This window comes from Anser brachyrhynchus (assembly GCF_964034855.1).
Source record: "Anser brachyrhynchus genome assembly, chromosome: 3".
Taxonomy (NCBI): domain Eukaryota; kingdom Metazoa; phylum Chordata; class Aves; order Anseriformes; family Anatidae; genus Anser; species Anser brachyrhynchus.
This window is the reverse complement of record NC_137696.1, coordinates 95,803,619-95,816,759: the sequence shown is the minus strand read 5'-3', so window position 1 is coordinate 95,816,759 and position 13,141 is coordinate 95,803,619. Positions and strand designations below refer to the sequence as shown.

The 13,141-nt window shown below is 37.4% G+C and overlaps 1 protein-coding gene across 11 annotated transcripts in view; it reads left to right on the top strand.

Annotated features, from left to right (window-relative positions):
* ADGRB3 (adhesion G protein-coupled receptor B3) overlaps positions 1-13,141 on the top strand; it is a 470,566-nt gene that overhangs the window by 358,658 nt on the left and 98,767 nt on the right. For all 11 annotated transcript variants that reach the window (XR_013948141.1, XR_013948142.1, XR_013948143.1 and 8 more), the window contains one exon: positions 11,478-11,604. Coding sequence is in view for 8 of the 11 variants with exons in the window: in XM_080584111.1 (XP_080440237.1) it covers positions 11,478-11,604 (127 nt within the window). In the remaining 3 variants the exon portion in view is untranslated. The remainder of the gene's footprint in view (positions 1-11,477; positions 11,605-13,141) is intronic.

Sequence of the window (13,141 nt, the reverse complement as noted above, 5' to 3'; positions counted from 1 at the left end):
GTTATGTGCAGAAACTATCACTATCAGCTGACTTCATTTTAGGCAACACTACCAGTACATAGGTGTGAAGTGGTACTATAAAATGTATCAGTTAGCACATATTATCTGTGCACTAATCATATTTTATTCTCTTAGTCTAGACAAGGCATGAATTGGTGTAGGAAATTCTAGCAGCAAACCATTGTATGTATCTATCTCCTGTGAGTACAGTATATATAGGCTAGCATAGTTTACCATTAGTGGGCAGCTGGTCAGTGAATACATCAACTCAGGAAGATTCAGATGAGAAATAGCTTACACAAGCGCATTACAAAGTAGCTACACCCAAACCATTCTGAATCTGGAAGTAACATTACTACATCTTAAGGTAATAAGCCTCTGTGAAGCATAACAACATCAGTGCTAAAAACAGTACAGAAAAGTAAGGATACATTCAAAAAAGGTGCCCGTTACATCTCTTTCTTCTAACAAAAGGACCTCAGTTTCCTAAATCCATACTTGAACATATCACAGTCTGTAATCATAGTGATTTTCCCACATCTTAAAAAAATTAAAATTATATATTAAAAAAAAAAAGGGGCATCACTTTAGAATATCATAGGAGTTAACTGCAAATTACAGAGATGTTAATATACAATTTACATCTACCAGCTTTAGCAATGTCTGGGTTGTTTAGTTTTGTTTTTTAATCAGATTGTAAACAATGCTTTAAGAAAGCTTTGTGTTTAGCTATATTACATAACATTTGCTATCAGCTAGGCACATACAAAGTCACCACACCTCAACTTCTTGTACCAATTTGTTCCATTGCCCCATCTTAATAAAATCTCAGCCATTATATGAGATAGTCAGTTACTTGCCACTCGGTACCTCAGTCCTTAATGGACTTTGTCAGACTTCCTTTCCGGTCACCATACAACTCTGGATAATCCTAAATCCAGATGATCTTATGGGTTTTATATTAAACTGCTTTGCCACCATGTCTTCATTCTAACGTGCTCAGAAGAACCTCAACATTAACTCTCATCAGAGTTCATAAGCAGGTCATGTCTCTGTCATTTTTGACTGTGGCCTTGACTTAGCAATGAATTTGGCACTATATCAAACATGGAAAAAAAATAAAAATAAGACCTTCACTGTAGTTCTTTTGTCTGGTCTTTCAGTGGTTAGAAAATTCACCCACAACAGGAGAAATTTACCTTAACTCCAGTCCCATCTGTGCTTGCAAAACTGAGAAGCTTTCAGGAGGAATGACCTAATCTCCATGCTGTAGGACATTTTGGAATGAAAAAGGTTTTCTTATTCTCTTTTTACATGATTAGTCCTACTCTTTCATATTCTAACTAAATATTGATTGTCTGAAAAAGGAAGATTACTCAGTTTTACAGATCTGTAGGTAAGGTTTTCACTGAAGAAAGGATATCCAACAGAAGATGCTGATACTCAGTCACTACAAACCCTTTGTCACTTCAAATTGGTTAATTACAATGTGTCTGATCTCAGTCAAGAGCCAATAGTAATAGCTATATGCATTTCTCCTATTGAGGTATTTCTATCAAATGTGCTTTTAATGTTCAGACTGATAACCAATAAAAGATTTGATGAAGGTTCATTCAGGGTGCACACTGACTCACCAGAGAGACAATAAGGAGATAAGCGTTACTCTTATTGAAGCAGGAGTTGTTAATTGGCTAGTCAGGTACACAAGATAACATCTGATCTAACAAAGAGACATCTCCAAGGGAAAAAAAAAAAAAAAAGAAAAAAAAAGAAAAAAAATACTTATTTTAATTAAGAGGGATGTTCAGATTATCTCCCAAATAAAGAAGAAATCAATTTATTTGAGGAAAAACAGATTAGATCTGTTGAAACTCCCGGGGACAACTTACAAAAGAGGATTTGTTATAAAAAGCAAATGTCTTATACAAGGAAAAGGACATAACCTGAGTCCAAATGTGTACAGAAAATTGGACTCTTTATAAACTGAATGTTTAGGAAATGTTGCAGAATATTATCTGGATAAAGGGGTAGACATACTATTAACATCTCAGCGTCAACAGAGCAAGTTGTCAGTTTTATTTTATTTCTTTGTGTGTTTTATAAACATTTTTAACTGTGTCCTGATTTGCTTTGGTTTTGTTTGATCTTGTCTTGAATTAAGTTGTGTTTTTTTGTTTGTTTATTTGTTTTTTTGTCTGTTTGTTTTTCACAGTTTGTCTTTCTTTTTCTTCTTCTTCTTCTTCTTCTTCTTCTTCTTCTTCTTCTTCTTCTTCTTCTTCTTTTTCTTTTTCTTTTTCTTTTTCTTTTTCTTTTTCTTTTTCTTTTTCTTTTTCTTTTTCTTTTTCTTTTTCTTTTTTTTCTCTTTTTCTTTTTTTCTCTTTTCCTTTTCCTTTCCCTTTTCCTTTTCCTTTCCCTTTCCCTTTCCCTTTCCCTTTCCCTTTCCCTTTCCCTTTCCCTTTCCCTTTCCCTTTCCCTTTCCCTTTCTCTGCCTTTGCCTTTGCCTATTGAGGCACCTGCCTCAATAAGAAATGGTCATGGTATTCCCACATGACAATACTGTAGTCTGGTGGTTAAGCCATCTGCTGCAAAACATCTATTCAACACCCCTCTGGGAGAGAAGGAAATTGAAAGCACTGAGTTGCTACATAACATGGGGACTCTATGTTGGGCATCTTTGAGATGTAGCTGTCTTCAGATTTTGCAAGGTAATGCCTAGCTGCAAAAGTAAGCTCTCTTCTGCATCACCGAGCATCATTTCAGTGTCTGACCACTTAGCGTGTTTGCTTTTACCGTTCTCATTTTGTGGCTTAACTTTCTTCCTACATCATGTATGGCATCTCTGGTGCCTAATTTAAAACATTGTCAGAGGAGGCCAGGTGATAGCATAGCATAGCATAGGATAGGATAGGATAGGATAGGATAGGATAGGATAGGATAGGATAGGATAGGATAGGATAGGATAGGATAGGATAGGATAGGATAGGATAGGATAGGATAGGATAGGATGGGATGGGATGGGAGGGGAGGGGATGGGGTGGGATGGGATGGGATGGGATAGGATAGGGTAGGGTAGGGTAGGGTAGGGTAGGGTAGGGTAGGGTAGGGTAGGATAGGATTTATCCACACCAATACGAAATATAGCGGGAGAATCACCTCTTTTGACCAGCTGGCTATCTTTAACGCATCCCACAATGCGGTTTACTCCTTGACCACCAGGGCGCGCTGCTGGCTCATGCTGAGCCTGCTGTTAACCAGCACCCCCAAGTCCTTTCTGCTGAGATGCTCTCCACCACTTATCTCTCAGTTTGTACCCGTGTCTGGCATTACTCCATCTCAGGTGCAGAACCCAACATTTTCCTTGTTGAACTTCCTGCCATTGCTAATCACCCAGTGCCCCAATCTATCTATATCCCTCTGCAAGGCTTATTGTCCCTCCATAGAGTCAACAGCACCTCCCAACTTAGTATCATCAGCGAACTTGCTGAGGATGCATTCAGCTTCTGCATCCAGATCATTGATTAAAATGTTGAATAGGACTGGCCTTAGATTTAAGCCCTGGGGAACACCACTGGAGACCATCTGCCAGCCAGATGTAGCTCCACTTACTATAACAATTTGAGCTATACCATTGAGTCAGTTCATCACACAGCACAGTGTAAACCTGTTAGTCTCACAACCGGACAGTTTGTCCAGAAGGATGCCATGAGGGATGATATCAAAGGCCTTACTGAAATCCAGACAGATTACATCTGCCATCTTCCCTTCATCCACTGATCTGGTGACCTTGTCATAGAAGGAGATCAAATTACTAAGACAGGACTTTCCCCTGATGGACTATGCCTGATAATAGCTTTGTTCTTTAAGTGCCTTTCAATATCCCCCAGGACAATCTTCTCCATAACTTTTCCAGGGATTGAGGTTAGACTAATAGGCCTGTAATTTCCTGAGTCTTCTCTCATTCCTTTCTTGAAGATCAATATTGTATTGTCTAGCATCCTGTCATAAAGGACCTCTCCAAACCTATGGTAAATTTTTGAGAAGGGTCCAGCTATACATCAGCTAATACCTTCAGCAGTCAGGTGAATCCCGTCTGGCCCCACGGATTTAAGAAAGTTTAGCTGATACAACTGTTCCATTGCAATTCTGGTGATCACAGATGGAAAGTCACTGCTTTCAGTGCAGAACAGACTAGTTCTGCTTTAAGTTTTATTGGGTCATTCAATCTAGAATAGCACAGAAAGTTGTAATAGTCACAGTGATGGAAGTCCAGCCTCTGCTCTTCTCCTCTTCCATTCCCTATCACATTTGTTCCCCTCCCTGCTGATCATAGCTGGCCTTGAAACTTGAAATAATGATAACTACTATGTTCTATTGCTAATCTTGTCATTTGGCAGAAACATTAAAGATAGCTACTACCCTGATCCAGGATTTGACATTCATAATTTCCAGGATAAACTTCTGAGGCCCTAATCTTTTCAAGCCCCTGGCAATGGACAATTCACGTTCCTTTTTGCTAGGAGTGTCTATGAATAATAGTAGAGCGTGAAAGATCTCACAGGTTCATCACTGGAAAAATACTACATGGCAATGTTTCCTTAGATCACCATAAATCTACACAAGTATTTATATAGTCTGAACACATGAAAGATTGTACTGATTTTGTGAGGAGTGAAAGCTAATAAAATATTTGTTAAACTAAGCCTTTTTTCTACTAAACATCTGATAATTTTATCCTACAAAATTAACCTAGTTGAAAATGAGCAATTTTATTCTTATCCAAAATGCTTCTAAACTCAATACTGCAAACTTTGAGAAAATATCCTTTAACATACCGTCTCTATATGAATTTTTGCCCCAAGAAAAAGGATCTGTCATGCAAAAATTTAAACAAAGAGTCCTGTCTCTAAATATACCCCCAGTTAAGCAGTAAATGCTTTCAAAATGTAACATGATTCTTGCTGAGTTGGTCACTCAGTATTATCAGGTATATTTCCATGTCACAGTGAATGAACTTCACAGAAGTGTATTTAAATGAAAGACAAAATTAGAATAAAGACTGATACTAAATAAATGAAAAGTCATCAGGAAGGAAGGGAGGCAGCAATTCACTGTAGAATTTGCAGTGGAGTTGACCAATTTGCTCTAATTATTATGGCTTTTAAGAAAATAAGACATCTCTCTCTGTCACTTCCTATGAGAAATAGGAATATTTCTATGGGAAATAGGAATATTTCTATGGGAAATAGAATACCCTGGAAGGAAATTGTGGCCTCTTGTTTGATCCATTCACCCTGTAGGTCCATTGGGAAAGAAATCATAGTTCTCATAAATCCTTAGCAGATGTACACATCCTTTGGCAGCATAAGCATGACAGGAATGCCCACTACTTACTCCTGTGCTTCATCTGGGAGCATCTACAAGGCCAGAGATAAAGCTATGGAAAGGAATTCACTTCCCTCAGTTTTTGGATGTAGTAATACTCATCTTGGATTTTTTCTATAGTCTTGAGAAAAGAGGGAGAATGTTCTTGCTCAAGTGTCCATCTATTAGGTTTTTTTTGTTCCTGTAAGTTTGCATTATAGCAGTAATATGCAGTAGGAGGCAGGAAACTCCTGGTACTTATTTCATACCATTTTCATCATCTTATTCCTTTAGAGTTTCTTTTCCTGTTATATTTTGACACACTTGCAGTATGCTGATGTCAGAGAGACTGTTGATCACAGTACAGTTTATGCATGTTGTTCTCTAGATTATGCCCTAAACTGCATGGACAGGAAGGATACAGAGTATTAAAATATTACCCCAAGCATTAATACTCTCTTCTATAGCTTTTCTTTGGGTGAATTATTTGGGTAGTGGTCAAACTGACAATCAAGGGAATTTTTGGTTTCCCCCCCGATCTTACTATGTGTTGGACATTATAGAAAGTTAATGTGACAATCTATGCTTATAACTAGAATGGTTGTGTTGTAAAACTTATTTTTTAGGGTTTAATATCTTACCTGTTTTAAATCACATTGGACTAAAACTTGATTTCCAGCCTAGATGCACACTTGTTTAGAAAAAAAAAAAAAAAAAAACTTACATTGATAAGTATGTCATTGTGGAAAATTAAACAATTCAGTGCCTTATTTAGAAAGGTGGCCTTATTCTTTAGGAAATTGAACTCCCCGCAGTATTTTAGTTGGAGATCCAGTTGCAAGGTAACCATCACACATCTTTTTCTTCTAATACCTCACAAAATTCGGAGATCCTTTTGGGGACATTTGTATTGTATTAGACATGTAATCATAAGAAAGTTATATTTTTTGTCCATTTCATTTCATCTCCACAATTTCATGCATTATTTTTCCTAAATTTTATGAGGGGGAGGAAAGCCCTGAGACATATTGTTAATCATATTAACAATTTCAGGGTAAACAATATTTTGGTAAAGTACAGTTTCTATGTGTTACAATATTATGCAAAGTGTTTGCATTCATCTGTTTCGTTGGTGGTTGTGTGTTTGGGTTTGTTTGTTTTTACATTAGGAAAAACTGTGGAGATAAACCAGATGTTGCTATATACTACTGGTAGGAATAAGATTGATCACAGCAGAAATTATGCATACTAAGGATTAGGTCAAGCCTGAGACATATGGACATGCACAACTGAAAGGAGACTCCTGCAGTTCAGCCTTCCCTATGGCTTCCCTGAGATTTTAAATCCAGGCGTAAAGAAGTAAGCAGATGTTGAAAGGACTTTATCTTCACTAATATGCCAGCTAGCACATCTGAACAGGCACAATGGTGTACATAATCTGCTACTCATAAGGGCCATAAGTTTATTTTCTATCTTTTGCTGGGCTAAAAAAATCTTGTCTGCATTTTCCCTGTTCTTCTCTTCATTATTTATCATTATTTGTCACCAAAAATAAAATTGGAATACCAAAGTCTGTTCCTAATGGAAAAACAGCACCTGGCTGAACAGAAAACAATGTACAATAATGTACATGCTCCAAAAGTGAGGAGAATTTAGATGACCTTATGATAATTAATGTTAGAATTTCCTAACTTCTGTGTATTCTGCTTTCTACTGTGTTATTTAAGTAATGTAATACGCAATATGTAATTTCTTGTTGCACATTAAACACATATATCAGTCATCAAATAAATTACTAAAGTAAGCTAACATGCTGCATGTATAGCCAAGATGTTAACTCTTTGTTTATGACAATCAAAAACCCAAGCCACTACTTGAATCACTAGTTGCCAGTATGGGAAAAATAGTTAACAGTGTTATCGATAAATAACTTCCTTTTTCTTTCATGCCTCTTACAGCATGTTCCTAAAAATAAATAAATAAATAAAATGAAATAAAAAATAAATTGGATACATTGGATAAAATCCTTCAAAGTAAATAAGGTAGACAGTGTACATTATGTGGTTAAGTTCTTTACTAAGTGAATGGTTTTGACAGCAATGTCATAGCTGATTTTTATTCATCACTATGTTAAAGTAGATACAACAATACAATTAGTGAGATGTATATTATTAAATTTAACAAAATATGTGAATAATAAGTGATAAGCCATGCCATGAGACCAAGGAAAATGCTGCAAAATAGGGGAAACATAACTATTAGCATAATAAATGCAGCTTGATCATCAGTCTGTGTCAGATTGGCAGTTGTGCTTGTGAATTATTTGTGTCTTTTATTCTACAAAAATGTTCCTATCCTATAAACTGTATTTCCATTTCAATATCTGAGACAGTCATGTCATTGTTTTCAGTAGAAGGAAACACTTATATATCATGCAATACTGCATGATACAGTATTAAACAGTAAAAATCACATTATTTCTTCTATATCACATACAATTAAAATACTTTTCTGTACATCATTTGCCCATTATTTTTATTGCACAGTATGTTCCCGATTCTTGATTAGAAATAAAAAGTTTACATTAAACTCTAAAAGGGTTTTGAAAAGACACTGGCATTTCTCTAACTGTAAGACTACCCTGAGAAGGACATAATCAAATGTTGGAGCAGTTTTTTTGGGGTGCTTATGCCATATTAGCCAAAGATCCATGGGGCTGAATTACATCCTACTCTGACTTTTTTTTCTGTTTCCCTGCTTTCCCCACTTTTTCCCATGCCTAAGCTGCAGGATGACACAGGATCCGCAATGGTGAATCTATGCTTCTTGGGAATTCCTCTGCTTATACCATGGGAATTCTGCCAGGTTGATTAAATCATCTGTAGCTCAGTGGAACAGTACAAAATTGCCAATAATGGGCATGAACCTACATCTATATTTGCTACATATTTTCAATTTGATAATTTTCCTTACTATAAATAGAACTCATGTTAATACTACCTGTCACTCCTTTATAGCTTTCTGCATAACAAGAAAGATCCACAGGAATAATAGGTGCCCTTTTGCATATTCATATAACCCTAAACGTTAGACACATATTCAAAGAAAATCACACCAAAAAGGAATGAAACTTCTAAATATGTGACAGATTCTGACAAGCCCAGGAAGGCTGTCTTACAAGAGGGACAGATGATCATAGGTGAAGAACTTGATTAACAAGCATAGCATTGAGATCTACTGATTATCAGGTATCTGTTTTAAATCCATATTTCCATTCCTTATTTACTTTATACCTAAAACCAAATGCTGATTTTATGCTAGCAAGTCAAACTGTCCAGCATTTCTGAGTAAGTAATCATACATTTACAGTTCTGCAGGCATGAGCATCATGCAACAAATTGCAGTTACACTTTTCCACTGGATTCTGCTCATTATTCTGCCTCCTTCATGGAGTTAGTGTAAAAATCTGCACAGCTTCTGTCAGCCATCATTTCAACAGGCTACAAATATATTTATTAATGAGATATTTTTTTCAGCTGCATTGGTTAGAAAGGAGAGCTAGACCTTATTTAATCACTGAATTTTCATCTGTTACATATTGAAACATAATGCTGCTGGGCAAGAAATAGAAGTGTGTCATTGAAAACATATTAACAATGAAATGCAAAAAGTGTCAATATTAGCCTGACTCTGCTCCTGCCCTGTCAATGAATGTCTTACTGTTAAGTTCAATTAGAGCACTTTCTTCACTCCAGAGTGCTTTTGGAAATTCCACTGAAATTTTCAATAATATTCAAGTAGTTTTGCAAAATATGTAGTGTATTTGTAATATCAGGTGATATAGTGCTACAGTGAACTGCTCAGAGAATGTGTGACTGGAATTTTATATTTGCATGAGTGGCCTGAGGAGAAGAATAAGTCCCTCTAAACCTGGTGGACTGCCCATGATTTTTACTAATTTAAATATAATTATAATTGTAACAGATGTTTTGTTTTAAATGAAGCTGATCTCTGTGGTTGTCTACCTTTTATAATTAGAACTTGTCTAAATCTCCACATTGGACACCATCTGCAAGGATTTAGTGTTAACTGGATGCATTGTACTTTTCAGCATAGGGTGAATTCAGTATATTAAATCTTATTCTCAGAATTAATAATATTATCCTTTTGTTTTAAAAATATGTCAATTTCTCTTAAGCTATCATTATTTTATATTTAATCAGCACAGATAAATGTATTTCATTTGGCCTTAACTGTGTGTCACAATAAGATAAGAGGCAGGAAAGTTAATAGAGTAAATTGGTCAGGTTGTCCAGAAGATAATGCCTCAGAATATAGAATGTGTAACTATATTTTTCAAAGTGGATGTTATTTAACATGTGGCTCTCTGAAAGACACAATTTGTGAAGGAAAGCTAACAGACAGCTTTAGTGACTTGAAGAATTGGTGATTTTCTCTCAATTGTTTCCCTTAGTTGCCTTTTGTTTTGCTTATTACAGGGCACTGTTCTAAAGACAATAGTGCGTAAGGGTTACATCTGTTGTGCGTTCAAAAGCTAGTGGCGCACAATGCCGAGGTGGGCTAGGGCTAACTGCATTCTGAGTGGACTTGGGATAACAAATTGTCTTTTCATGAGCGCCCTGACACATATAGCCACTCATAAGGGTGGGTTGTTGAGGCAGAAGAGGTGAAACAAGGGTGATCCCAGTGACTGGAAATTATTATTCCTCCACCTTCGCTTCTGTGTTTTCGAGTCATTTAGTGACCTGAGGTGATATTGACAGGAATTGACAGCGCACACGGTGCTGCTGCCAGCAGAGTCCTGCAGTTGCTCCCTGGACATGAAAGGAGGGGAAACAAGAAGAACCCAATTGGTGTTCTTTAAGCATAACATATGTAAAGATAATAGGTTTGAATTAGTTGAAACCAACCCCTTTTTTTCCTGTAGAAATGATCCCACCCCACCCCCCCGCAATCCAGGAAAAAAGGAGAACTGATTTTTTGTCTCTCCCTCTCTCTTTCCTTGCCCGCACAAAGAAAACGTGGGTTGATACCATTTTTATTGTTTTGCTGGGGTGGGTTTCAGACCTCGCATTAGCATGTTGAATGTCTAATTGAATTCGGGAGCTGTGTTAATCATCTTGTTTTGTTTAGGGGCGGTTGGTGAAAAGTGCCAGCAAATGATCTCTTTGGCTTGGGGTTAGCGTGGTGCTGCCACCCCAAGAAAAAGAAATCGGGAAGGGGGAGGGAGCTAGGGAAAGGCGAGTTGACTGAGTGATGTCTGGAGGGCGAACTCGTGTGTCTCTTTGGTGATGTTGTGTGCTGCTGTACTGAAATCCACCCCTCTGCTGGAGCTAAGGCAAGAGTTGGAGGCATCTGATGCTGCCGTTTCCAGGGTGAAATTTCCAAGGCTGATCACTAAAAACAACAACCAAAAAAAAAAAATCCACGGCAAAAATAGCCATCAGAACAGAAGATCCGGCATCTCCCTGTCCAACTGGCATAACCCAGACAGGCGTTTGAGAACCATCTGCCTTTAAAACTATCCACACACACAGAGTGAATAAATAAATAAATAAAAAATAAAATTAAAAGAAAAAAAAAAAAGAAAACAAAGAAAGAAAATAAAAAAAAAGACACTACAAGTAGCGACCACCACATTTTTTTGCAAAAGGGGACAGAAACTGAGCCGGTATGAAAAAAGAGAGAGAGAGAGAGAGAGAGAGAAAGCCTCCCCCTCTTCCCCCGATGAGTTTTTCGCAGTGCTCTGGTGAGGCTCGGAGGTGGCTGGCAGCGCAGGGGGCGGCTGCTGCCGCGGCTGGCGGGGCTCCGCGCAGCGCAGCGCGCCGGGCTTTCAGCACCACGGCGCCGGACAGCTCCGCGCCGCTCCGCGCTCCGTGCTCCGCGCTCCGCGCCCCGCTGCGCCGCGGGGGCGCCGCCGGGGCCGGCGCTGCCCCACTCGAAGTGCTTCGCCGCTGTCCGGGAACTACACGCTACACTCTCCTCGCGATTTCAGCTGCATTGTCTCCTCGCGGAATTGGCCGTCAGGCGTAATTATCCCGATTTTTTTTTTTTTTTTTTTTTTTCCCCTCTCTCTCTCTCTCTCTCCTTTGCAGGAACGACTCTTTGGGAACCTGGTCCACCCAGGGATGTAAAACTGTGCTTACCGATGCATCCCATACGAAATGCTTATGTGATCGTCTCTCTACCTTCGCCATTTTGGCTCAGCAACCTAGAGAAATAGTAAGTAACAAAGGGGGGTGGAAAAAAAAATCCAGTTTAAATGCAAAAGGCAATAGCGCGGGGGGGCGAGGGGGGGTTGGTCGAGATTTCCTCTCAGGTATATTTCAGACGTTGCATTGAGGAATTGTTTAATATTCCAGGTAGGCTAATGTTGTTAGTCTCCTGGTGTCTACAGTGTCTCAGAGAAGCGAATTCCAGATTCTGTGATATAACTAAATCCTCGTGAAATTTACATGTTCTCGAACTCTGGATTTCTCAGAGAAAGCCTTCTAATTGTAATGCAAGTGTGTTGAAAACTTTTGTATTGAACAATTATCAACTTAACAAGCTTTTTAAAGGTTGCAAGCCTTTTCAGGAGATTGTACAGGGCTTTATTATTGCTCTTGGTAGGATAACCCTAGATACTGTAGTTAAACAGATTGCAGATCTGCATTGGACATTTTCAGCACAGATTTTCTATGTAGCTGTTGATACCATGTAACAAAAATAAACAAGTTTGCATGTAAAAGAGGGAACATAAAGTATATGAGCAGACACAGTAATATTGAATATAAAAATAGTTCAAAAGCAAATATTTGTGAAGTTATAATGCTAAGGTATAATTTCATGTTCCTGGTTTTAGAAGCATATGATCAGACTCTTTTTTGGAACAAAGTGGCTGGAATAAAATGTTACTTTCTGCCTGAGATGTGGCCTAAAAGTACCTCAGTCTTATCTCCTATTTGGGTGCCAAAAGCTATCTTGATAAAACATAATTTACAATACCTCCCTGAGCATTTTTGTAAACCAGGCAGTGTATCATTTTAAACTTTTAGGTCTACCTTTTTTCTTCCCCATTTTTATTAGCAAAGACCATGTCTATTGCTGAACATGAACACCTATACATGGAGGGAAAACCTTACCTGATATCTGATGATAATAGCTCCTTTTGTGGCAGGAAAAGTTAGTTTGTTTTCAAGGTCATTTATTTATTTTCATATTTTATTAATACACATAGTACAAATGAGTTAATTCTAAATTTCCAGTTTCTTTATGTAAGGCTTATGATATTGTTGTCATAGATATCTTGCCATTCCTTGTAGATGGTCAGAGGCCCAAGCAAATTAAGTGTGTGAGAATAGTAGATTGAAGTCAAAGTTATTAAAAGTCAGAAAGTTTGATAATTCTGCAATAAGCATGAACCAAATTCTGGGAAAAATTACAGGATGATCTCTAATATATTAGGGTAAAACCAAGCTGTTTCTTTAATACACAATTCCAAATGTTGCTGTTTCTCAAGAGAAAATATATTTTAAAATTAATTTTAACATGTACTTCAAACTTGCGTTCATGTTATAATCTTCTATTACATTGTAATATTACTATTTTTTCTATTTTTTTTTTTTTAGATATTATGCAGGTATTATAAGGCATTTTAAAGCTCAAAGGCCTCTGAGGATTGTATCAATAATGAAACAGATCTCAGAGTTATGTATGAATCATTTTTGGTATTAAGTTGATTTCTGCTTCATAAATAATATTATTGAAGCTATCTCTG